This window comes from Prenolepis imparis, unplaced genomic scaffold (genome assembly GCF_030444845.1).
Source record: "Prenolepis imparis isolate NDT839.2.m4 unplaced genomic scaffold, iyPreImpa1.0 SCAF_8, whole genome shotgun sequence".
Lineage (NCBI taxonomy): Eukaryota > Metazoa > Arthropoda > Insecta > Hymenoptera > Formicidae > Prenolepis > Prenolepis imparis.
This window is the reverse complement of record NW_028141166.1, coordinates 5,507,181-5,534,013: the sequence shown is the minus strand read 5'-3', so window position 1 is coordinate 5,534,013 and position 26,833 is coordinate 5,507,181. Positions and strand designations below refer to the sequence as shown.

At 38.9% G+C, this 26,833-nt stretch overlaps 2 protein-coding genes across 8 annotated transcripts in view; one reads left to right on the top strand and one right to left on the bottom strand.

Annotated features, from left to right (window-relative positions):
- Positions 1–26,833, top strand: part of LOC145939701 (uncharacterized) — a 251,871-nt gene that overhangs the window by 108,024 nt on the left and 117,014 nt on the right. The window lies entirely within an intron of this gene.
- Positions 1–26,833, bottom strand: part of By (focal adhesion protein tensin) — a 176,066-nt gene that overhangs the window by 105,856 nt on the left and 43,377 nt on the right. For 6 of the 7 annotated variants that reach the window (XM_083044191.1, XM_083044189.1, XM_083044192.1 and 3 more), the window contains exons 2-3: positions 10,640–10,748; positions 10,045–10,082 (exon numbers count right to left, since the gene is read on the bottom strand). In XM_083044191.1, the coding sequence (XP_082900317.1) occupies positions 10,045–10,082; positions 10,640–10,748 (147 nt within the window). Of the gene's footprint in view, positions 1–3,717; positions 4,415–10,044; positions 10,083–10,639; positions 10,749–26,833 lie in introns of those variants that run through there. The other variant, XM_083044199.1, reaches the window with a different exon arrangement.

The following is a 26,833-nucleotide window of genomic DNA, read 5'->3' as shown; positions in this document are numbered from 1 at the left end:
ATCATGCGTAAACTGACGGATCTCATTAATTAAAATATATCGCAACAGTCGTTGGGATATATCCTATATACAGTTATAAACACTCCATCCACGTGTCTGTATCCGAGATACACGCGCATATGCGCGACGAAATTCTCGGAAAGATTATTTCGGCGCGTTTGTGAATTTTTGGGGGTCGACCTTGATGAGTCTCTCGCGATGCCGCGCGTTCTTGAGACTTTTTTTTGCAAAAAAAAAGAAAAAAAAATCGGAAAACGTAAAGTCCATCGCGGATGAAAGGAGAATCGCTCTCGTATGAATGGATTCGCTTCTATTCCTGGTGATTTGCGCTTCACCTCATTTGCATACCAATTAATTGATCACAATTACCGCAGGATTTATAGCGCCGTGGATGTTCCTGTCGCTATAATCCTCGCTGAGACACACCCTTTTCTGTCCTCGTCCGAGTATTGCCAATGAAAAATTATTGGCACTTCTCTCTACGATTCTCCTCGGCGATTTGCATACAATTTGTTTAACAAGGTGAGAAACTTCGGAGAAATTGTTTTCCTTTTTTTTTTTTTTTACGTTTTATCTGCGCCAGGAATTTTCTCGGCATTTAAATCACGATGAAGACATATTACTACTGGCACGCAGTAATCGTACCTGTAGACAATTTGGATCTTTTAATTAAGTATTAAGAGATCTGCTTCTCTCTCTCCATCGCTTCTCTTGTTACTGAGAGACTTGAAATTTGTGTTTAAACTTTCCTCTTTTAAACTTTTCGTCACTTTACTTCTGTTATCTGAAATTATCTCGCTTTAAAAGGTCCTCGATTTTCTTCTCTCGTATTAAATCTTTATATCCTCGTAATTTATTAATGTTTGGTCCCCCATTTCATTCAGAAATTAAGCATGACGGATCTTCAAGGACTTACGTCAGTCTTCGTTATACGTTCGCACGCATCTTCGCGGTTCCAATCCTTGGCAGTCCAAGGCCGAATATCATTTGACATTCATTGAAACAAATTGCCATTTACAATAGAAATAAAAGGAACACTACTTTAAGACTTTCAATGCCTTTGTGCTGCGTCCATTAGTTTATGCTAAGATTGCGGAGATAAAAAATTGTAAGAAATATACAAAATTTAAAAAAGTATTCAAAATGGTTTTTTCGTGAGAAAGAGAGAAAGAGAGATCCCCAAATTTTAAAAATATTTTTCATTTTTTCATTAAAATGTTTGAGCTCGAAATTTATTTCGAGACTATACTGGACTTGGGTTTTAACGTGAGACAAAACGCTCACATGGCGTAATAAAGCAAACCATTAAAAATCAATACGTTTCTAGCGATAATCAAACATAGTCTTCTTTGTCGCCTAAGAAGATAAGGTCCGTGGGACATCCGGTCAGTAACGGAAGCAGAGCTGTCGATTTGTTTGTTAATGATCAATATGGTAATCGACGCGGTTTTTCAATTTTAACCGTTGCGTGGACACACGAAGGAAATAAGAGTCCATTTCTTTTTTCTCTTCGCGGATAGCTGGCTAGTCGCCAGGAACACTTTATCGAGGAACAATCTGGATCGCGCACAATGCGTATTCGGCACACGAAAATTGCCCGATATCAGAGAGAAGCGAAGAATTCTCTTGTGTGTCCCAATATTCCTTTTTTGGTTTCCAGTTTTCCAACAAAAAAGAAAAAAAAATCGCGGTTAGGCTGAAGAAAAAAACCCAGCGTGCAAAAGCGGCACTTCTTCGACGCGCAAACAGTACCGTACCTGTCACGGGCTGTTATCTAATCGAGAATGGGCCTTATCGCTTCTCCCCCTGCCGCCTCCCATTCAAACACGACCTCCCTAGAATTGCGAGACGCCGCATAAAAATTACGCTCAGCCTTGCGACGTATTATGTATACTGTATAGTCTCTCATAGTACAATGTAAAACGAATGTTCGTGATACATGTGCGATAGCAGTCACGCACGAGATTCTTTTTTATTCCATGTATATACACTTCGCGGTGCAAAAGTATCGAGATTATTTGCTTTATTCTCTGGGAGACAACAACGGTATATCAGGCCTCAATTATCGTCTCTGTGGATTTGACAGATAAACAGGCGAATCAAGAGATTGCATGTTTTCCTCCAAGAGTGATAATGTGTCGGTTACATACTGTTAGATGCCAAAATATCGTTATGCTAAATCTCGGGACCTAACGAATACATTTTACACTTATATTATTCGCGAATTAACGCGGTGAATAATAATTATAAAAATGATTCGTCCCAAGGAGTATCTATTGTCAATAAATTTAACATTGCAATGATACAGTTGTGAAGCTGTATTTTTGAAATATAAATTACACATATTTATATATATTTTTATAATTTAATAGATATTGATTAAATTACGAAAATTAAAAAAGAAATTATATAAAATTTATAAAATATATACAATATCGAAGTTTTTTTGAACAAACAAGAAGAATTCTAAACCTGTTTCTTGCAATTTTCAAACGTGCACTATTCTGCAATCTTACGAGTCCAGATAATTTTATTCGCTGGGATTTTCTAGACACTTTCAACACAGTTTCGCGATATCCCTCAAGTAACACCTAACCCACGACAGCTCTTGAAACACTTTATGCCTAAACTGCTTCGCCGTTTGTGCATCTCTTCAGCCGTCGTTGAGCAACAATTGTTGCGGTAGAAAGGGAGGCCTTTTCAGAGTCCGCGTAAACGTCGTCGCGAGTGCATCTGCATCCCGCAATGCAACCGCCGAGCAGACGCGTGAGGAATTTCTCCTCTTCGGTAGAGCTATATACATACTCGCGCGGCGAATTTAGAACGCAACAAGAAGAAGAAATCGCGACATGAGGGGGGAGGGACACGGGGAAGGAAAGAGCGGCTGAGGAGCCGACAGAAGACAGAGAAATCGAGGGAAGAAGGAGCGCCATTTTGATACATAACAGACATTTGCACTATGTCGGAGCACTTGCACGTCCGCCGGCGATGTCGGGAGGAATTTGCATGTCACAGATATATGAAAAAGATGCAACGCAACGTTATCTCGCTGATTTAAATGTAAATTTATTATTTATTCAAGAGACCCCGTTCCGAAGATTATTCGATCAAAGTAGAACAGATTTTTAAGGTCGACAATTTTAATATATGCTTGCCTCGTAATAGCGCTTTAATTTAATTAATTTTGATTTAAATAAAATTTAAAGCGATGCAGGGCGAGATAAATTCATTTTTGCATCCTCAATTTATATGATGAACAACACATAAATAAATATAAATAAATACGCGTACAACTTTTCTCGGCAAATCTCGTGTATTTACTTAAGAGTAATTTTTAAATACGTCATGTTATTCTCTTTTTACATCCGCGATTACCACTATTGCTTATCAGCCGTAATCGCGCATTGGTACAAGGATCAACATCAAATCTGACGTGCCGAGAATCCGAACATCAAAGAGGATCTACGAGCTCCACGGATGTCCTCTCTTTGGAGAGTCCGGGGATCACCTTGAGCGAGGCGGAGGATTAATCCGCGACTCGAGATTGTCAGTCAAGAATGGAGCGGACCGTGATTTAAATATCTAAAGCACATATCGCGGTAAGAGGAGGATATGGCAGAGGGGACAGAAAAAAAAATATTACATACGACATATGTACATATACAACGGCGGGGGAAGAAAGAGAGAAAGAAACGCGTATATTCGCAAGGCGAGTACCTCATTGGTAGAGCCGTGACCGTTCATCTTGCCGTCACCTCTGGTATCCCATTACCGGTCTGCGGCGAAACGCTCCGAGGATCGTTCACCTCCCTGCATCTCTTCTCGAAAATGGCACATCCCGTCCTTGACGCGTTTTCGCGAGGACTCTCGATTTTCGGACGCACTTTCAAGGTCACCTCGCCGCCGACGTTAATATCGGGTTCGACGACCCCCTACAAAAATTGGTCTCGATCCAAGAGACAGACTAAGGTTGACAGATCGGTTGGGTAACTTCTTCAAGAACAGAAAAATGTGGAGTAGCCTCCTCGGCTTCCTCACCCTTGTCCCGAGTGTCCTATTCGCGAATTACGAAACTGATGATTAATCACTGGACCACTCGAACACGTTGTCGAAAACTGCGGGTACCAGATACGATTATTAAGTTTACATTTGACAGATCGCGATCTGTCAATTCTCTGGATCACCACCGGTTCATGATGACGTTCACGTTGCTCCGATAGTTGGAGCCGCACGTGCTAGATTTCTTCTCGTTGGGATTTCGCGTGACCCGTTCCAAGGACGAGTTGCGGCTGTGTTTGCGGGCGCGATTTTCGGAGCCGGTTCCTCGCGCCGGACAATCGTCGCGAAAACGAAACGGAGCAGGAGACCGGCGATCGATCTTTCCCACGTCCTTCGCGTCGGAGCGCTCTTCGCGGACTGGAGAGCGCCGCGGCGCGCGTGCACGAAGCCCATCGCTATCGCCGCAGGTAGACACCCCACTATAGCCGCTTGAAAATTCGTGGCCGCGAGTTAATAACCCGTTCTCTCTCGTGTACGCCAAGTCGCGCGAAGTGCGCGGGCGGCCGTCGAGCTCATAAATATGCCGAAGAAGAATTTGTAGACGTTCGATACTGCCAATTATATTACTGGAAGGCGAAAATTTCGAGAAAACGCCAAGTTCAAGCTCTGTAAATTCCTACAAGGGCTCGGTTACATTTAATTGTGAAAAATGCCGGACGACAAGTTGTCTAAATTTATCGTAAACAACAAATCTCTTTTATTTTTCAAAGTAGAAATTATTCTTATAAAAACATTTTTTAAATAAATATATTATATAATTTTGTGTCAAGCGTCACGGATACCTGGCTCGAGACACCGCGAAATTTTTTCGCGTCGATCTCCCTGTTCGATTCTCGATCGATCTGGCCCCGGACTAGCCGCGCCGTCCCCACGAAATCCCGTTACAACCCTCGCACGCGATCGCATCGCATTTTCCCTTCCGCGATTCGAAAACGTGCGGTGATGCACGTGCGTGTATCGGGACCTCTAGTAACTCGGCATCTCCGACGAGGTGTCGTGATCGTTTAACTTAACGTGCCTGCCTATGTAATTCGTCGCTTATGTACTGAATCACAATAATTACTGGCTCTTTGTCGAAAGTGTGATTACGATAATTATACGCCGTCGCATTCGATCGTACGAGCGGATAGTGGAAATGAAGAATTTCACGCGTGCGGTATAAAGTTCATAGGAGGAAGGTGATTAACTCTCGGGTCGGCTTTTCTTCGTAGCGAAAGATTGCTTGGTATTATTTTAGATTATAAGCGTAACGGTAAAATAAATAAAGCAATTATTTTCATAGAAGTATTTTCGAAAATTAAAATAAATTATTAAATAATTAATTACATCATCATTAAAATTAAATTAAAAAATTAAGACTTAAATTAAAATAAGTTATATATCTCCCTTTTTCTCTTTGTCTCTTATTTTCTTTTCACAATCATCCTCTATTAAATTTAATAGATGACTTTCCATTATACTAATTTTCCTTAATCGATAACGTCCCGAAAAAACGTTTAGCAAAATTCATAGCTGCCTCTCAGCGCGGAAGGGTTCGTTCTCAAAGGGCAAATCGATCTCGCCGCAAAAGCCGATAATCCGGCATCCTAGCTCGTCAAAGTAAACGAACATTACACACAAGGCGCCTTATACCAAGGCATCACGACCCTTCTACCGGCAAACCCTCCCGTTTCTCATGCGCTCTCCCGGCGGTCTCACGTGACCTCTCGCGTTTATGCCGAAGCAGCCCTCTGCCTCCCTCGCAGCGCACATTCGAGCTTCCCCCTTGGCATCCGATCGACTGCCATTACGTTATATACCCGGTATCTCTCACACTCGTCGCATAGGATGAGAATCTCGCCGTTCGGGCTAATATCAGTGCAGCTGCAGATGCATTTACCGCACTACCGTGTGCGCCAGAATGCAGGTCTAGGGGGGTCAGCAGGAGGGAAGTAGAGGGAGAGATGTAGTGGAAGAGAGGTCTCACGATGTTACCGTCTGGTTTCCCCGGTTCTTGCCGCCTGTTTACTATCCTGGAAGACCGAGGCCTGCTGGTACCACATCACCAGGTATGGTAGCAGTCGCCTGTTTCGTATTTGACGCGGCGTAACAACAACGGGGCGATGCACCGGAGTCGGTAGAAAAGCCTCGGCGCGATTCGACGTATTAAAAGGGGCCCGTTCCCTGTAGAAACTATCGGCTGCCGGCTACCGGTTCGCCGGCGAACTGGAGAACAAGGAACGCATTGCGGGGTTAAGGTTACGAATGATGACTCTTCGATTATTCGCACGGACTTCCGATTGCAATATAATTTACCGAGAAGAAGAGTTATTTCCCGAACAGTTTATTATAATCCTAAATAAATTATCTACTGTTATTAAAAAAATAAAATGATCGTTTCTTGACTAGATTCCAATGTGGATCTTTCGGTTAGAACTTCTGTCATAATACATGAACTTTTATATTCTAAGACTCTAAGAGATAATAAAGGAGTTCAATATCCAATCAGTCATGAATAAAAACGCTTCTATCTAAAACAAGCGGAGTCGGAGCCGTCTCTGGTCTCCGAGATATCACGATATTTCGGAAGAATACTGGGTGGCGATCATCAAAGATGACTTCGTATGCAGGCGGAATAGCCTGGGGGCGTGCGGAGATTTCGGGATCGATAAAAAAGGAGAAGAGTTTCAGAGGGGGAGGGGGCGGATGGAGAAAAAGGTGTATCGCGTAGAGACGCGGGGCGAGAATCGTGTGACCTTCGATCTCGAAGGAAACCTCGGGTTCTCCATATTCGACGAGTGATGTCGTTCGTTAGCTCGTACCATCGGTCAGCGACTCTCAACTCGCTCTGTCTGGAATTCCAGGAGGAGCGGCCGAGTTACGGCGATGATATCAATACTCGCGAAAGATACGGCAGAAGATGAGAGAGGAAAAGAGAGAGAGAGAGAGAGAGAGAGCACCGTATCTCGCGCGATATCATTGTAACGCGCTAGCATCTCTTCTGTAGGGGTACATTATCTGCTAAAAGTTCGTAGAAATCATTGAAGAAAATATCATTGATATTTTCCACTAATTTTTTTATCTTTTAATAGAGACGCCGAAGTGTGAAGAGCCTTGTATCATGGTCGAGTCTTACGTTGCATATATCCAGCACGCGATCGTTATTTGTAATGCTGTTATTATAATCGAGGGAGACTCGGTTTCTTCCGCAACGGAGGAGAAAATCGAACGATTTAAATCGGTGTTGAAATAATAAACAAGTTCGCGTGAAACGAGAGCTTTCTCATACCGGTACAATCAATAAGAACGAACTCTCTTTACTCTCCCAGCTCTCCCGGACCGTCTATTGCGCCCAGATAAAAACCGCTGCGCCAGAATTCCATGTGCGTCACGTTCGCGTTTTGAAATTCGAAGCAGGTTCCGGTTCCTTCCAGGAGTCACATGGCCCGTCACAGCCATCACGGGGCTCGCGACTCATCTCTTCGCGGGATTGTTGTTGTCCCATCGACCTCTTCTCCTTCTCCTCCACATCTCCTCCTCCTCCGCATTATGATGTAATTCACCACATGCGTCTCTCGGAGAGATTCTCGGATGTACCGAGTATCCATACCGCGCATCTCTCGTCGCCTTGAACTTAAAACATCATATATATATATGTATCCCGATAGAAGACCACACGTGTGTGTCGGCATATATGAGCTTGATGCGAGCTCTCGCGTTCCTAACGACTGTATACGCTTTGCGCCAGTGGCGTAGAATAATGTCGTGGCTTTAATAACGTTGTATATATAACGACTGATGAAATAGATTAAATTAATCCCGATCAATTTACAAGTGTGAAATTGTTACGATATAATCAGCACCGTGAAATACACATGATTACGGAGTTACTTGCTGAAATGTGCGAGCAATTTGGTCTTCAGGTTCGAAAGATGCGGCTTTCATATCTGTTACGTTGCGATAATTCTCACCCGTTCAGTTATCCACCTTCTTGCGCGTTTGCTTGAATCTTTTTCATCCCGTTACAACCATCTCAAACCTCTACGGCGGATATGACGTCGTATTTTTACGGCCGGTGCGGCAATTATGCGTTTTTCATCGAGAAGGGAGAAATGACGATCGTTTGGCGCTCGTAAGCGTAATGAGTCCGCGTTACTAATGACCTGTACGTTTGTGATCATGTCGAAGGGACCAGATGCCGCCGGACTCGCTGATCAATCGACGATAGTCGCGACAACCTCGGCAATTACTATACGGGCTCGTTTACGGCCCCCTCTTGACATTTTTCTCGCGTGCACGAAATATCATTCGATCGCGATCGTTAATTTCGCGGCGGCTTTGAGCGGGTAGTTTCGGAGCAACGTGACATTTCGTGGAAATGTGAAAAAGCGCCAAACAGCGCTTGTATCGAACATCATCCTCGTCGTAACGAGCTTAAAACGCGCTCTCCAGTCAATTAATTCCTCGAGAGTGTTAAGGTTCTTCAGGAATTTGCAGCGGATCCCCGATTTGTCCTATATCAACGAGTTTTATATCTCGTATAGTTTTACACATGTACATTAAAATAAAGATTTAATCGCGCAAAGCTGTATAAACTAAAAGATGAGCGGTAATTTCCTAAACGACGCCAACTTTTAGCAACTTTTTGCAACCAGTGCGGTAACTACCCCCGCGACATCCCCAAGATTGCGTCGTCTTCCTGGACGTTACATCGCCGTTATCCCAAGGTAACGACATGGTTAATCCGCCCTTTCCAGAAAAAGTGCAGAACGACTTTCAGCGGCGGAGTCGCTTTTACCGGAGGAAGCCAGCGCCTCTTCGAGGCCCTGCACTTCTCTCTCGTGTCTGACGCACGTTCTTCTTCATGTCCAGTAACATTCAGTCTTACAACCGACACTCAGGCTCGACACAAGCGCGTGCTTATGGGTATATATATGTTCGGCCCTATCTCTCTCTTCCTCTTTCTCTTCATGCGCGAGCGTGACATAGGAGTACTTGGAGATACGAAGAAGGTAAGGCTCGTGCCCTGCCCGGTGACTGAACCCACACCGCATTTCAAGTAAGGAGCGCACATGCATGCACCAATACACACTCGCAAACGCGACGAGCAGATATATACACACACACAGGCTCATTCGTCTGAGACATCATCGGACCGAAGAGAGAGAAAGAGAGAGAAGAACCGTTCGGAGAACCGAGAATCTCATCAGTTGAGATATCGACGTACTTTTTGGATTGAAGCATATACGATGGAGATTTACCGCGCATACATGGGTGGAGAGAGAACGGTGGAAGCTACACTCATTAATCGTGTTATTTTGCTATCGCGCTATCGACCCCTAGGCCGTGAGAAGCACGATTATTACCTCGAGAAGTAGGTGCAACGACTGCGAAATTATGTGACGTTAAGAGAGATATTTAGTTTCCCGATGCTTCGTTATAGAATTCACATTAACGTTGAATCTCGTATCTCGAATAAATCTCATGGAGCTCTTAGAGAATTTTTAATATAAAAAAAGAATATTTTAAGATATCAAACTATATTATAAGAAGAATAAAATTCTAAAGTTATGTCATGTCTGAAGATGAATCATTATCTAAAACAGAGGGATCCAAATACGTGAATTTAAATTTTCTTAAAATATTCCTTATCTTTGTGAGAGAAAAGAGACCGATGTACGCAACTATCAACTCGAGTCTTGGCTTAGCGTATCTCGAAGACTCCGAAGGGTTTGTTTAAGTACCAGGAAGTACGCGGAAGAGTGCGACTGGAAGAGGGGCTCTTCATATATACGTGGAAGTGTTGTTTATTCCTTGCTCCGGTCTGTCATAAACCTTCCGAGAAGGAGCGTCTTGATTACGAATGTCGTGATTAGGAGAAGTGACATATTCACGACGGTCTAATCGCATCGTTTGCATTTGCGGAACGCTCGTCAGGAATCCGTTACGCGCGTCGAAGAGAAATCAAGAGCAACTATATATTAAAAAAGATATACCATCACATACCTTGTCTTCGCATGTCTTATGGCAGATGTATTTGCACACTGAAACAAAAAAGATTTGAATGTGTAAATAATTTTTCTAATCACAGTTCAATTCTTAAATAATTTCAATATCAAATATATGATATCTAATTTTTTTCACGAGATTTATAAGCAAATTTTCATCGAACGATAAATAATAGATGAGGCTCTGATTTTATTTGTATCAATCATCGTTGTATTAAACATTACAATCACGTCTTTGGTGTATGAGTTATGTCGATGCACTATCATGCCAATTATTCGTTTGATGCGGACGTAGCTAATTAGGCCGATTTAATCTTCACACGTAGTAGCAATGCGCGCTTATTTTTCATTGATCGTGATAGTCATTCGATGTAATCTGAAGCACACGGCAGCGAAACTTAATAACAGCAATGATGCTGATGATGATAATAAGAAGAAAAATATCGAGTTTCGACCCCCGCAGCGATGTCGTTTCTAACCGGCACTTTCCCGCCAAGTATAGGAGCTTCCGTATCAACGATTGATTCCAGAGTACTACCGACGAAAGCTGGCTGTTACTTGGTACCCTGAAGAGAACGATGTTATCGACTTACCTCGGCAGCAGGAGGCTTGCTTGATGACCGCCTGGTGGCACAAATGACATGGTCTGGGCTTGCGCAATTGCTTGGTGCGGAACACGTGACACTGCGGTTCAAAATCGCTCTGGAACATAGCAAGGAGAGAGGACCTGATTATTATAATAATCTCGCGTTTCAGATGATCAAGGGGGAAAAAAACGACTGGCGTCAGTTTTTTTTTCGTCGGCGCATCGATCAATTAATCGCGAGAATCTCCTGAACGATTAATCTCGTTAAGGCAAGGCATTATAAATGGATAGTCTGTTCGACAGTGGCACACGATGGGGAAAAAATGCCTGACGCCCGAAACGAGGTCGCAGATCTCAAGCCTTAACTATAGCAAGAGCCATTTTAAAACGATGAAATATTCACAGGCATAAAATTATTAGATCGAGAGATTTATTATGATTATATTTAAACATGCGTTCTAAATTTTTTCATTATCTTATCATTTTTTAATATTTTATTCCGTATAAAAGAGAAGCTACAATCGTTTTACAACTACGAATAAGTATATTATTACACCTGTCGCAAGAGGAAAGTTAAAAAGGTCGACATAGAATCCTAGGTAGCCACATGTTGATTTCACAAACGTTTCTTAAATGTCCTAATACCATGAGACGCTATCTGATGGAATGTACACATAATTTATTCAAGAGATTGCGGATTGATCAAAATTATTGAAATATAAATACCATCATCGATGCGAGAAATTGACTTAGGATGAAACGTCAAAGTGCGGCGCATGTTCGCGATATTGCCGGCTCGGCAAAATATGCGAGCCCGAGCGATTAATCACATAACAAACCGAGGATCCTCAGCTCCGCTTAATCACTGTTCCGAGGATCCTCTCTCACTCTCTCATTTTGCGCGCGCGTTTCGCGGTAATTATAATCATTCTCATGTGCGGGCCTCTGCTGCGGTCTTTCCCGGATGGGAAAGAGAGGGCTCTCTCTCTCGGACGGTCGGTCGGCGCATAAATTGAGAAAACAGAACAGCCATTCATTAGAATCGCGTTTATCCTCGGATGCGGACGCTGCCGGCGAAACGCTCGCCTTCTCTCTATGACTCCGGTATACGACGACGGTCAACCTGTTAACAGTACTTAAGCCGGTGCACGGTGCATCTCTCTCCGTCGGGAGAGGCAGTTCGCAAAGTTATGCGCAAATAAGCGCCCGAGGCGCACCGCATCCTCCGCAAAGCACAGCCTCCGATTACGGACACGCGATGCACCGGGTCCCTTCGTCGAGAGAGAGAGAGAAGTGGATACCTCCGTCTTTTCACCCACGATCGATCAAATCCCCGTACAGAGGTAAAACGCAGATTTGAATATATCCGTGAAGCACGAACGAATATGATCGCACACTTATATAAAGTATGCGCACATTCCGTATAGAAGAAAATAAGTTTTCTTTATTTTTAAAAGAATTCATTTTTTATGGAAGAAAAAAAATATATATAAGAGAGAAGATATTTTAAACCCGTACAGAGCACATACATATGTTTCAGATTTACCTGTTGTAATGGCAGATTCTTGGGATTATTTGGAAACGATTTTTCCTCGGTGAAAATGTCGAGGCACCAATAATTTTCGTGCCATAAACGATTGAAAATAAAGGGTTTTTCGCAAATTAAACCTAGTGGAAGAAAAATATTAAATATTTTTCAGTTAAATTTAGGTCGAATTTAACTTAATAGAATTTTAATTAAGGCTTATTAAGACTAGTTATGTGATGGAAAAAATTGGGAGTTTGTAAAAAAAGTTGAGGAAAAATCGTCTTAGGAATCCGGTAAATCTGGGACACTCTGTATAGCTTCGTTATAATTCGCGACTGCATATACTCACGCACGCACACGCGTATTTTTCTCACTGCGGATATTTAACGGGTTTAATCATCGCACGTGCACCGCAGTGCAGCAATAAAGCGTTTTTTAGCGAGCCACGTAATTGAGACGCGAGAAGAGGGGCGAGATCCTTGGTTGAAATTTGCACGACATTCCACGTTATCGATGTATAAATTTTATTGCGTATGGGGCGCATTTTTTTTTTTTTTTTTTTTAAATAAATTCTCTCTTTGCACGAGCGAGAATGAATGCGAATTGAAGCAAATTATCGGGCCATTAGCGCGGTGCAATATTTCGTAATTATCAGTTTTATCGACGCCGCGAGATTTCAGCTTTACACGTCGTAAATTATTATACGGACTCGGTGAACAACGGAGTCTTCCTTATTGATCATTATACTTCTCATCATCGTAAACGTACCTAAGCCGCCACGCGCTTATCCTTTTTATCGAACGATAAAACACACTGTTCTCCACTGTATCGTTTTGCTCCGAGTCCTTCGCGAAGTTTGATCTATGGACACACCGTGTTTGTCGAAATTACTTCTTGGCTGGTTTCTCGTCGTGCAATGATACTGCCGTTGTATCTCGTCGTAAAAATTGATTTACACGACACAATTGAAACTTACATACACACAAACTTTGATATGAATATAAATTTTCCATGCTTTTATTTTCGACTCGTGTGATTTTTTGGTGTAAGTTTATATAGGTATATGTAGCATATTAATCTATTTTAAACAACAAAAGTAGACATAAGGTAATTTAATTATTGTTAAAATTTGTCGAAAATTTGAAAAAAATTTCACGTTGTTTTCTATCGTAAATTCTGTAATTTTGCACAAATTTTCTACCGCTTTTCCATCACTTTTTCGAATATAGAACGCAACATTCGAGCATTTTATACTCGAAAGATAATAATAATTATCGAGCTGATAAAACGGTTAATGACAGCAATCGATGGCAAATCCCAGCTGTAATTCAATCGGCTTAAAAGTAGTACATCTGATTTATCAGTTAATTACCAGATACATTTGTACGTCACTTTTGAATAGCATTGTAAAATAAAAAAGGGATCGTAACGACACGGAGCTAATAATACGTGCTGCACTGTTATAAATATTCTTCTCTGTAGAGATTATATACACATCTGATATTATACAGTTAGAGTATACTAATTGCCAGATTCATTAGTACATCGAGACCTCTGACATCTCTAGATAAAGCACCGCCATTGATCATGCGCTACTAATTGATCTTTAATCTTCGCAGCAATTGGCGAAATCATACGCGATCTTCGTTCCTACAGCTTTTAAAATTCGAAATTTCATTCCATCGTATTTCGCTCTTCATTTAACCATCGAATCTCTCAAGCAGCTTAAAATTTTATAGTTTTCAAATTTTATTTTTTATACGTGAGTAAGCTACATTTTTTAATACATATATTTTATCTTTTTATATTATATTAAATTACTTTGCTCGATTTTTGACAAGTAAGTTTTATACAAATGATAAGACAGAACTTTCTCTCTCTCTCTGACTGACATTTCCATAATAATTAGTTTCTGATAGTTTAGTCGCATTTGTTTTTCTTTTTGCATTCATTTCGTTTTAATCGATTCAATTATATAAATAACTTTATTCTCTCTGTTTGACAAAACTCGTATAATTAGATGAATATCCGTGCAAGTTAAACGCACACGTGTATTTTTTACTCCGCAATCAAGATAGGGTTTTCCCCTTGCGATGCACGCGAATAAACGAGATGGCACGGCGAGATTTCGTTTATAACGAGCCGGCTGATTTAGGATCGCATCACGAATAAACCTTGCCGCGGGTGGATAATAACTATATTTCATAATAGATTCGGTGAATCATGCAACACGATATATCATGTAACGTGTAATTTCAACGTTGCGCACGTTGTTCAATGGACGCAATACGCATAGAAAATTGTGCGGTCTAGCATAATTTGTGATAAATGCACGTACGGCCATCCAGTCCATTTTAATAAATCCAAAACGCGTCGAATACAATTCTAAGCGCCTCTTGTTTCAATAAATCTAGAGTGTCATTGAAATTTGATAATATATTGCGAGCAATACTACAAAGCAATACTACAGCAATACTACAATTTTAATAATTGTATCATTAAATAAAATTTGTCTTTCATGCGTGATTATATATCATTATAGAAATTAAATTTTTTGTATATATAAGAATAATATTTTTGAACAAATTAATAGAAGAGAAATGGATTAAATAGGAAGTATCAGTACAGCTAATATTATTATTCATAAAAAATATATCTATTATTATTAATAAAGAAATAAAAGTATAATGAATTCTGAAACATTTAATTAAGATAACGTTAATTAATCAACAATATTTTTGCTTTCGAATTATAAATTTTCACAAATGTCTATATTTTAACTTGACTCGAGAAAGTAATGATTTTTTTTTATAGCAATCAGCTACGATAAATGTGTCGATCTACTAAGACACAACTCTCGAAGATATCCTGCTGCGCGCACTTAAGCTGTCTCCAGTAGAGTTATCATGTTCTAATTAAGAAGTATAACCAGTTTCATTAAAATAAAAAACTAAAGATGGGAAACAGAATTTTAAATCCCTGAATAAAAAAAAAAAATTCTTCGTAAAAACTTTAATCCTAAGCTAATGTTTATAGAATTAATTTTTTTTAACTAAACACTCTTTAATTAATCTTCTCTTATAATGAGATTTTATATTCGTTGTTTTATACATGGTTCTAAAAAAAGACTCGAGATCCGAGTTCCGCAGTTTTATTTAGCAGAACCAGAACCTCAATCTAAAATCTATTTAGAGATCTTCTTTCTCCGATCGAATATGGACCTCGTACAGAAAGTCGGGAGCTTGTACGGAGGTTCAAAGCTCGGGTAAGCGATTCAAGTGGCATCAAGTGCGCTTTCTCTATCGCGATACCATGTAGACCAGCGCGAGATCGTTCGAAAGAAAACGAAAAGTACAGAGGCGAGTTTGAACAGAGCTGGCATTGTCGCGTTTGCGCTTGCGAATCTGGAGTCGGAACACTTCGATTTGCATTTAACCACAAAGATACAAAGACGAGAACGTCCTCTCTCCATCTCTCTCTTTCTCTCTCTCGCGAGAGTCAGCCTCTCGTGTCTTCTACTTCTCCGACAATTTTATCTTCATAGTTTTCCCAGACAATATATGATGACGGGAAATATCGCTGCGAATTATTATTAGAGCGACGGGTAAAATCCAGGATATTCTTCATCTTTTTTTTCTCACTGAAATATGTGTAACTATTTTATCTTTTATAAATTTTAATTAAAAATTTTGACAAAAAATACAAACACTACAACAACACGAAAGATTATCATCTAAGATTGAGAAGAGGAAATAATATTGTACTGTCAGGAGCAGTCATGCGCAGGACAAACATCAGACACCAGTGCCATTATTCACCCTCGATAAAAATTTGCATTGGTCTAAGCGATCGCCATCTGATCTCATACTTGTTCGACTGTCGCGACTGATCGCCCTGACAAACGATTCGCCAAGGTGGCCGGTTCGCGTCGGCGAGGAAGCGGCAGCTTGAATAAAAAAAAAACGAACGAACGAGCGATTGGGTCCAGAAACGAGGCTAACGCTCGCACAACGACAAGATCTTCAGGCTCGTGTACAGCAAGCGCCTTGTATCGCCGCTGGCATGTAAACGCATGGACGTGTCTTCGCTCGAGCTTGCTTCCTCCAAGGCATCTCCGCGATCGCACGGAAGTGACGCGTGTAATGGAGAACGCAAGAGGAAAAAGACGGACTTCAAACTGGCTAATATATATTTTATCTTATGATATAAAATTGCAAATTAAAGTCTTCGTAATTTTATCGGCGAGAAAATGCGAGAAAATGAAAATCGTCACCTCGAGTTATATTTCCTGTACGAAGGGGGAAGGTAACTTTCAAGGTGAGCGCGGCGTGCCTGCATTACGAGCATTCACGGCTTAACAAATTGCGGGAGCGTGCGGCGAGATGGGCGAAAAAGAATCCCCGGGATCCCCGTGCTCGGGGAGCGTGAAGCGATTTTATATCTGATGGCGAGCTCGTGTCCTGTGAAGCTTCACGTGAAGCTTCACGAGGTGTGGCGCCTCCGCAATAACGCGTGCTGGGACAAAAGGAAACTTGTGAATATCAACTGGGAGGGGGAGAGGAGTGGAGCTTCGGCAATTAATTAATTTATCTGTTATTGCTGATGAGATATCAATTCCGCGTAGAAGCTACATTTAATTAATCGTCGACTGGATTTTTTGTTGTTGCAACGTTTGATTTACATTAGAGATAGAAAACTTGTTGTACGTAATTTATGCGTGCTTCGGAGATAAAATGGTTAATCACCGTTAGTTAAAACTGGAAACATTATTTCTGGCATTTATTATTATCTATGGGTCGCTTTTGCTTTTATATATTTATCATTTTTTGTTTGTTTGTGGCGAGTGTCGATAATGCATTCTCGAATGCGACTTCACCTTTGAGCATAGCGATAACTCAAGTCACTGTACAATCATTGGCATTCTGGACGCGACTTTGTACCGGCGTAATAAAAAAAAGAACAATAGAAGAGAAAAGAAGAGGAAGAGATCGAGAATAAAGATTCGAACCGCGCAAGCAGAGAGATGTATAGAGAGAAGAATAAATAAATATATAAATATATTTACAAGAGGAGAATGATATATATTCTTCGCAGGAGGAGGATCGCACCTTGTCACCTCGATCGTTTTCATTAAGAATTAAAATATGCGGCATTACATTTGGGAAGAAATCAATATTTTGATTTATTGGCGATCCGATCGAAAGTTTAATTTAACTTGGCGCTTAATTTTCCATTAAAATTCTAGCGATTCCAGGAATATATATGTATATATTCTTCGTAGGAGGAGGCTCGCATCTTGTCACGAGCATTTTCATTAAGAATTAAAATATGCATGGCAGCATTACATTTGGGAAGAAATCAATATTTTGATGACTCGATCGAAAGGTTTAACTTTTCATTAAAATTCCAGCAATATTTAATCATAATGTTTAATATTAATAAATACTTTTGCACGAAAGTTTCTTTTGAAACAAAGTTACGCCACTGGTCTCGTAATTTTGCCACCCCGATTGCTTCCAACTCGCCATATCGCAATTTCAGCGTGGCCGAATCTCCGATGACATCGGAATTACGACGAGCGAACGTAAGGGAATGAGAAAACGAAGGTCGTGGGATGAAGATTAAGGAAGGAGTGGGCATGGCCGCGTGATTGGTAATCCTTTCGCCCGGTAAATCCGGCATGGAAATGGAACAGGAACGCGCATTCGAGAAACGATATTCGTTATTCATCGAGCAGCGCCTGAACGTGCGTGAGTTCACGCGTTAGACCCTGTACGATCACGCGCCAATAAATTTCCATTTAGGACCCCTCGTTCTTCGACTCTTGTGGGCCTCGATATTGAGTTTCACGGTGATTTCGTGATATCGAGTTTTGGCCGCTCGACAGAGGACAACAGCGTTATTTTGTCGGCCACCGTCGAGAATAAAGTTTGCATTAAATTGTTCTACTCTGGATGATGTTGTCTCTTGAATACGATGGTTTCAGTTCATCGTATATATTGTATTACATCATTAACTCTTGTGCTATGGAATTTAATTAGTTCTCTCACGTCTTATTTAGTTCGATCTTGGTGAGGAGATCAATCATCCATTGATTCTGCTTTCTCTCGCATTAATTAATCAAGCTTTATTATTGACAAGAAGATTGAAATAAGGCTTAATGCAATGATCCAAAACTTGGATCTTTTAAGGAAAATTAAAAGCGAATAATTTAGAATAATTTTTCTAAATTGGATTGGAAATAAATTTAAACTATCTCTGTTCTCGCTGCAAAATCGTATCTACAATTAATCCAATGATAATGGGGTACAGACGGAAGTTGGCTCTTGGTGGAACATGGATATTTTCCAAGAACCACGAATTTGAGATACAATCCTAGCGTCACGCGCAACAAGGAAACCCTGAAGAGGCTGACTATTGACAATGAACTTGGATAGATATCTCGCTGGGTTCACGAGGGTGAGAGACAGAGAGATAGAGGGTGGAAGAGGGAGAGAGATATGCATCTCCTCATCATTAACTCTCTTGTGCTATGGAATTTAATTGATTGTCTCGCGTCTTATTTAGTTCGATCTTGGTGAGGAGATCAATCATCCATTGATTCTATCTCGCATTAATTAATCAAGCTTTATTATTGACAAGAAGATTGAAATAAGGCTTAATGCAATGATCCAAAACTTGGATCTTTTAAGGAAAATTATGAAATTAAACTATCTCTGTTCTCGCTACAAAATCGTATCTACAGTTCATCCAATGATAATGGGATACAGACGGAAGTTGGCTCTTGGCGAAACATTCTATATCACAATGCACATTCCATTTTGATATTTTCCAAGAACCACGAATTTCGAGATACAATCCTAGCGTCACGCGCAACAAGGAAACCCTGAAGAGGCTGACTATTGACAATGAACTTGGATAGATATCTCGCTGGATTCATGAGGGTGAGAGACAGAGAGATAGAGGGTGAAAGAGGGAGAGAGATATGCATCTGTTCACGGTGCATCGAGATTGCGCGGCTGATAACGCGGTCTTGCTGTACTTGACACACCACACAGCGAGAGATTATGTTGCACGTGCGCCGGATCGTGGCGATGCAGTCGGCCAGGTAAAATGCAGCATGACGGACGGCCGCGGTTCTATCTCTCGCGGCCGTGCCAACCGGTTTTCTCCTCTTGCGGAGAAAATTTTGCGCACAGAATTGCCCGGGATGTCTGCGAATTGAGGTACACGTGCGCCGATGATCGCGCGCGGGCTACCGCGATGCGGTTCGAGCTGAACGCTGGAGGATGGAGAGATTACATTGCAACTTTGTGTGTATACAGGAATGTTGCCCCGGGTTTTCAGCCAAAGTCAGCGTTTCCGCACACGCGATTCTCTCGACAACGTCGGCCGTGTAACTTTCGCGTATGCAGAATACATCCTGTGCTAATGTCAGAATATCATAAATCATGCAAGTGAAGTTTCCAATGAAGATTAAATGCATCGAGAATGAAAATGTATTAATCTCTCTCTTTATACGGTATAATTAAAAATTTGTAGTTATTTTAAATTATTTTGCAAATAAATTGATCAAAAAATAGGGCAGAGAAGAGGAAGTATAAAAAGAAATATATAAAAAAATTTAGAATATCTTGTATAAAATTTCAAACTAAATTTAATAAAGATACATATTCTTTCTAATCTAATTTTATAATCTGTAGAATAAAAATTTATTTTTTTTTACAAAATATTAATACTTGCAAAATGTATTGTGAAAGGCGTGGCAGGCTACTATTAGATTTGATAAATGGGATGGTAACATAGCGCAGTTCACTTATTATTTTATCAAGCGCAAAATTCCAATAAACTCGTTCCTCTCGTATTTTTACTGATTCTCAATAAAAATTGTACCGAATTACCATACAGACAATTAATTTGCAAACCCCTGAATTAGCCGACATTTGCAATGCAAATTGTTCACGATTATTGAATATCACTTATATGTAAGATAGGCGTGACTCTGTTTTTTTTATATTTCTGTCGCCTTATTAAAGCCTTTTCTCTTTATACTGGACAGAACAAACTTGGTATACGCGTGTGTTCACCATTTGTCACGCATGGTCGTGCGCGGTTTTTGTGGTCCTACGGACTGACAAGTGAGATATGGACCACTCGAAAAATTTCGTCTCTCCTTTATGAGACTTCGACACATGTTCTTTTCTAGGAACTTGGCAATTTCGATTCGTTCTTTGTCTTAACTCGGTCAGAACTTTAAAAATTATTGCCTTAAATCCTAGTTTCCGCTAACAAAGAATTAGAAGAACGATAGATTTTCAGAATATATTCAGGAAAATAAAAAAATGAGAGAAATTGAATTAAAAACTGGTTGAAATTAAAATAATTTAAAGTGCGTACTGAGTTTGAATTTCTCTTTTATCTTTATTAAATAGAATCTAATTCTATATTTTATATTTAAACATACAGAAATTTTACATATATCAGTCAAATAAGTAAGGACCGGGCAAAAATATCCGATATATTTTAAAACGCTTCATATGATCCGCCTTAGGATCAGCTATTTATCAAAGTATTCCAAACACTTATTGGACTGTCCATTCTAAATGGATAATAAGATGGTTTAATCTAGAAAGAAATCAGAGTCGGCCGGATATCGCTGGTAATCTGGCGTCGTTTGTCATCGTTAGGTAATCCGCAATAATTCCCGACGAAGAATCGCGTCAGTCGTATTTTTCAGTGTATATTTTTGCAATCGGACTAGATATATAAAACACACGTTATTTCGCGAACATGAGTTAAAAATAAATCCGTTCTCGACATGTATCAGCGAAGATATGTCACGAAATAAATTTATCGTTACGCAATTGTAGAATAATTATTCTCTCTCTTTCTCTCTCTCCTTTTTTTTGTAAATTGTAACATCTCATTGAAACTTCATCGCACGTGTGTCAACGTTTGTGATCGCTGCAATGGATAGCCGAAATGCCATAAACACGAAAAAACGTCGACCGAAGACACACATGTCGCCCATATACAGGCCGTGTTATTACTCGGAAACATTATAATCCTATATTTGACGCAGATGGACACACGCATATAGGAGGGTCGCGTATATAAATCTCTCCGGTCCCTTCGTTACGGACGCCCTCGATGTGCTCGTGGAATTTATTCATAGAGTCGGCGAGTCTACGTGGACTCTTAACATAAAACGCGCGGAGCGGTCTCTTTCTTTTTGCTACTTTACGATTACCCGACAGCCATCAAAATATATGAAACTACGTATTTTAATTTTAGACTTCTCTCAAAACTGTTACCATCTTATTATAGTTCGTTATTTCTGTGCCATTTATCATACATCAATATATATCGTATCATTTTCTACGACATGTAACGTTTTTAATCTCTCCCTCGTTTTTTATACACTTTTAGTAATAGCGAACGAGATAAATCACCGTAGTTTTTTTAAAATTTATATCGAGTTCTCGACACAGAGAGTTCACAGTACAAACATGCGAGACATATCTGCGGATGTATAGAATAATTCGACTTTCTACTCTTTTGCCGACCCTTTCATGCCTTCTCTCCTGTCGACAAAATAATGGAAAATTCGCTTTTCGTTCGCAAGTAATGCTGTATCGAAGTTTTCGCGACGAGTGTGCGGAAACTGAATATGGTTCTTCGTAGTTTTAAAGGGAAAAGGAACCTTTTCCACTCTCATATACCGTCTTCAAAGAGGGATGAGCGCTCTACTTTCCTGGTTTTGACATGAAATGTTTAAGCAAGTTCTTGGCAATCCGCTTGACCGACTAGAAACAGCTGTTACCGACCAAAAGTTCTAGAAATAAGGGCACACTGCTCCGTTATCTTTCGTCTATACTTTATGGTGGCCAAACACGGGAGATTGTCACTTATTGTTCGTGAACATTTTTAATCGTCAAAAATATTGGAGAAAATTTGCAATCTGGCGTCGACGACGAGTCATAAGCAGATTGTAAATAAATTTTGAATAAATTAATTAAAAGAACAATTTTTTATTCAAGACGGTGCTGATAATTTGATGAATTTTAAAATCATGTTTGCATATGTTTACGATGTAATGGATATAATTATTATTTATTACCTTATTTAATTTCATGTTTACGGTAGTTAACCTTGTTACTTTACGATCAAGTGTCTTATGCAATTGCTTCTCGTAGTCTCGAGACGCGCACCTGACGGATTTTGGGCCGATGATGAAACACTTTCACGAGTCACTCGTGTTAGAGACCTTTATATCTGGTTGGCATGCCAGAGAGGTATAAAAGTAAATGCCTGCCAGATAATTTACGTAATCCGTCAATCATGTATCTCATTGTCTACGGTAGCCGCAGTAGTACACAAGCGAATTGGACAGGCGTTTAAAGCTCATGATTCGGAAATGACAGCAAAGGCAACACCAAGAATAAATCTAATCAAATTTAAAAATTAATAATTTTTTCTCCAAAATGTAAAATGCAAAGATAGATTTTTATTTATCAATATATTTATTAGTTTATAATTATAATTATTAATTGTTAATTTAATTATTAATTATTAATATAATTATTAATTTTTAATTTTATTATTAATTATTTATTTAATTATTAATAATTAATAATTAATAATTATAATTATTAATTTGAATGAAGCTCAAAGTCAGACGCGGATTGTATCACGTGCGGATGTGATGCCATTTTCGCGATTCCTCATCGTTATATATATATATATTCGCGGCGAGTTCTGAAGTTGGACTAGAAGCTTAATTATTCCTGATCGCCGAGCGGCGCGATAATTGAAACGCTCCCGAGGCTAATTACAGAGAATGCACAAGCGAGCGGATGCCGGATGGTTCATAACCCTGGCTATTTATCTATCTCTCGCATAAATACACGCGCGTGTGTGCGATACACTGTCACATATATACAGCTCACGAGCACGCGATATTAGTCTTATTTGATCACCGATGTTTTCGTCGCATTAATGCCAGTGATTATGTCATGGCGCTGTGATACGTAAGAACAGTTCTTATCTTCTGGTCATCCAGTTTGTGACTATCGAGTTCTTATGCCGGCAATGAATGGCGGGTTATCGCAGGTTACTCTTGTTGCTTTTCCGTTCTTTTTGTAGCGATATATTGTGAGAACATCAATGGGGAAAGCTTATATTCAGCGAAAGATCGGAGATACATTTCTCTTTGTATGTCTTTCAAAGTTTCAATTAACATCCGTATTAATTATTCATTTGCTTTTCAATGATTATTTTTTTAAATATGTATAACAAAAATTTTACCAATTTTTCCAAAACTAGTAAGTAATATTCTGCACATGGTACCGCGCGTTATATTCTGATTTGATGCAAGTTGATGTTTCGTAAAAGTTGAAATACACAAGTCACATTCATTTTTGGAGTAACTTTTCAACTAATCTGACCGGTAGCTGAGGAATTATTAACATCGTCTGTAAAAAGCTCCCTTATCTACACAAAATCTCTCTCTTGCCTACTTTCTCCGTTGTTTATCTCGGTAGAATAGAGCGGCGTGGCTACGTAAAGCATTAGCATCATACGGCTGACCCCAATAATTTAATGCATATTACCACTAGTTTATGCATGACGCGTCTTGTTTAGCGGAGATAAAATGTCGGGTTGCAAGAAGAGAGGTTGAGACCGAAAGTAAAAAATAGTTCCTGCGGGCTGCTGCGGTTTTCTCGTAAAAAGTCCGCGCGACACGCGACATCACTTACACTTTATTGCATTGTTAAATGTAAACCTTCCCGGGTGTATTCAAGTGATTTGTTGCAAGCGTGAATTAAACGTCCGAGAGAATGAAACGTTATGCAGTCATGTGTATACAGAAACCACCGCATAAAAGTCGGCTGTGAATTTATACAAATTAATATACTGCGAGCCTTTGTATTTATTAAAGTCTCATAAAACATATACGCACATTAAAAAAAAAATTATTCATACATACTTAAAAAAAAATAAAAATAAAGAAATCTTTCTTGGTCTTTCTTATCTTTGATATTAGAGTAATAATAATTATGAATTTCTATTATTTATTATTTCAATTATTATTATCATTGCTTACTAGTAATTATTATTATTATCGTTATTTTCATTTTGCTACAAATATATCAAAAAATAAATGTAGCTTTTAGTAATATGTATTAATTAATAAGTCGCAAAGATATTGGTGACATTTTCTAAATTAATAATTCAAGTTAATTTTCTAAAAACTTTTGATTCTTCTCGCGTCATATCTTTTTACAGTTATCAATCTATAATCTCGCATACGATCACGTCTGTATAATTGCGTATGGAATATTAAACACGAATGAATTAAACGTCGCGCGCGATCAAGAATCGGATATAAAGTTACCTAGTCATGTACGAGGCATTACCTCGAGGTTAAAATCCCGATCGTCATTATATAGCAAAGTCATATAGCGTTTCATTGAAGTCGCAATGCGAAAATGTCGACAATAAGATCTCTAACTCCCGATTAGAAGTCGTCAGCGTCGTTTCTTAATGATTTATCGTTAATTAAATCTTCACAGTTCGGTTTTTTTCGCTTCATGCAGACCAAAACAAAAACAAAGTAGCAATCTTTTTTTTCGAAATATTTGATCGACGGACAGTTTGATCATTTAAATAATGCACTACTTAGAATATATAGAGAGTGTCTTAAAATTATCGCCATTATAGTTTTGTTTTCTGAATAACTTAGTATCGATTTATTTTTTAGAATAATTCTTACGATTGATTTCTCAGAAAAAGTGTTATTATAAAAAAATTTTGTAGAATAATGAATCTCTAAGTTGTGTTAATTTTTAATAGAATTGAAATTCTTGGACAAATATAATTAAAATTTTTCTTTGTGAAGATCATAGTCTCTTCTAAGTGAGTATTAATGCATTTTACTGCATGATTCTTACGTAACTTAGGAACAAACAGCATATTCCATGTCGACCTTGACGTTTGATATGTGCTTATGTGTACATAGAATATTGTTGACAAGGATACGACCTCATTTGTTAATATTACACTCGTTTCTTACCTAGTACAACACTAGCTAATATAACCATCTAATAATTTGCGTTGAATAAATTCTTTTTTCAATAAAAAAATTTTTTTAATAATATTTTTTGTATCGTTTTAATTCAAGTGCATCAGTAAAGACTTGTCAAAAACATGAAAATACGAAACAGCAATATAATAAATTGAATTTATATTATGTAATTATATTTTGGCCCAAAAATTTTTTTTTTAAATTATTTAATTGTGTAAATCTTATGCTTTTCTTGCAACAGAAAATATCAATTATTATTTCTCCGAGCGATTATCGATATCCTTCCAACGATCTATGACAATCTTGAACTTTTTACGCGCGCGGGAAAAACTTGTTAGATTAGAATAACGGAATAAGGTTTTCGTATGCGTGGAAGTAGAATATGTATTTCCATGTTGATGAGATTATGTAACGAGCATAAATAAGGGAACGAATGTAGCCTTTACAACGCGACAGCGATACTAAGGAAACTTTCGAATCTAGATCTTCTTTTTCGAATCGCCCTGTAGTAAACAGCTTTTTGCTAAGACGTAGTCGGAAAGAGTCAACAGTTTTTTTTCCATCTTTTGCGGAAACGTAGATCTGTATATCTCTGCTCTAATTTCTGAAATGCACCAATTCCGCAAGAAATAAAATAAAAAAATTATTATATCGTGAAGAGATCACTGAATATACGTAAACGTGCTTAAATAAAGCTTAAATACTTCAAATATCTTGCAATTAAAAAAATATTACGTATCATTTATAGATTTTTAACTGTATAAATGCCAAGAATCTATAAATCATATGAAAAACTATCACAAAAGTTTCTGTTATAGTTTTAAGTTGTATATAAATTATTTATATTTGGTAGAATTATATTTTTCCACGAAAAATTTTACCTGATATAAATAATTATCAAAGCTATTCAAGATATTTCTGAAACTATATATCATTCGTCATTGATTACGCCAGCATAAATATTAATTCAAACCAGACCACCGGTTCCTCGAGTTTAGCTTTAGATCTGACGCAACATCAACGACTACAAACATCCTCGTAGATCTATATCATTCCAAATCTATGTACCTTTGGTCCCAATTGGAGATCTCCATGGGATTTATAGCTGGCGATTCAAACACGCACCGCTATGCATCATGATCGCAAGTTAGCCGAACAACCGTACGTGTCTTCCTACATCGAGTTAGCCATTTACGCAACGCTATAACGTTCGCGTTCCGCATAATTTCAGTGTCCTATATGCGACGTCCTGTCGCCCTCGTCGTCGAGAGTATCACTGATGTCTTTTATCTCGCGAACCATTGTGGATTATTCGCACGAGAACGTGATAGGGACCGATTACTTCCGATATGCTAATCGAAGCGTGTAAAAATGGAAATGACTTTATTGTTATATATGTGCCGAGTTAATTAATTGTTTACAATATAATAAAATTCGGCTGTAAGTTTTGAAACAGACGCATTATATATTTTCCAGCTTTTTGTTAAAATTATATTTTATTTGTTAAAATATTTAATGCATTAATACATTTTAATATAAAAAGTATGCGTTTTTAAAATATTTCTACATACATTTTTATATAAACG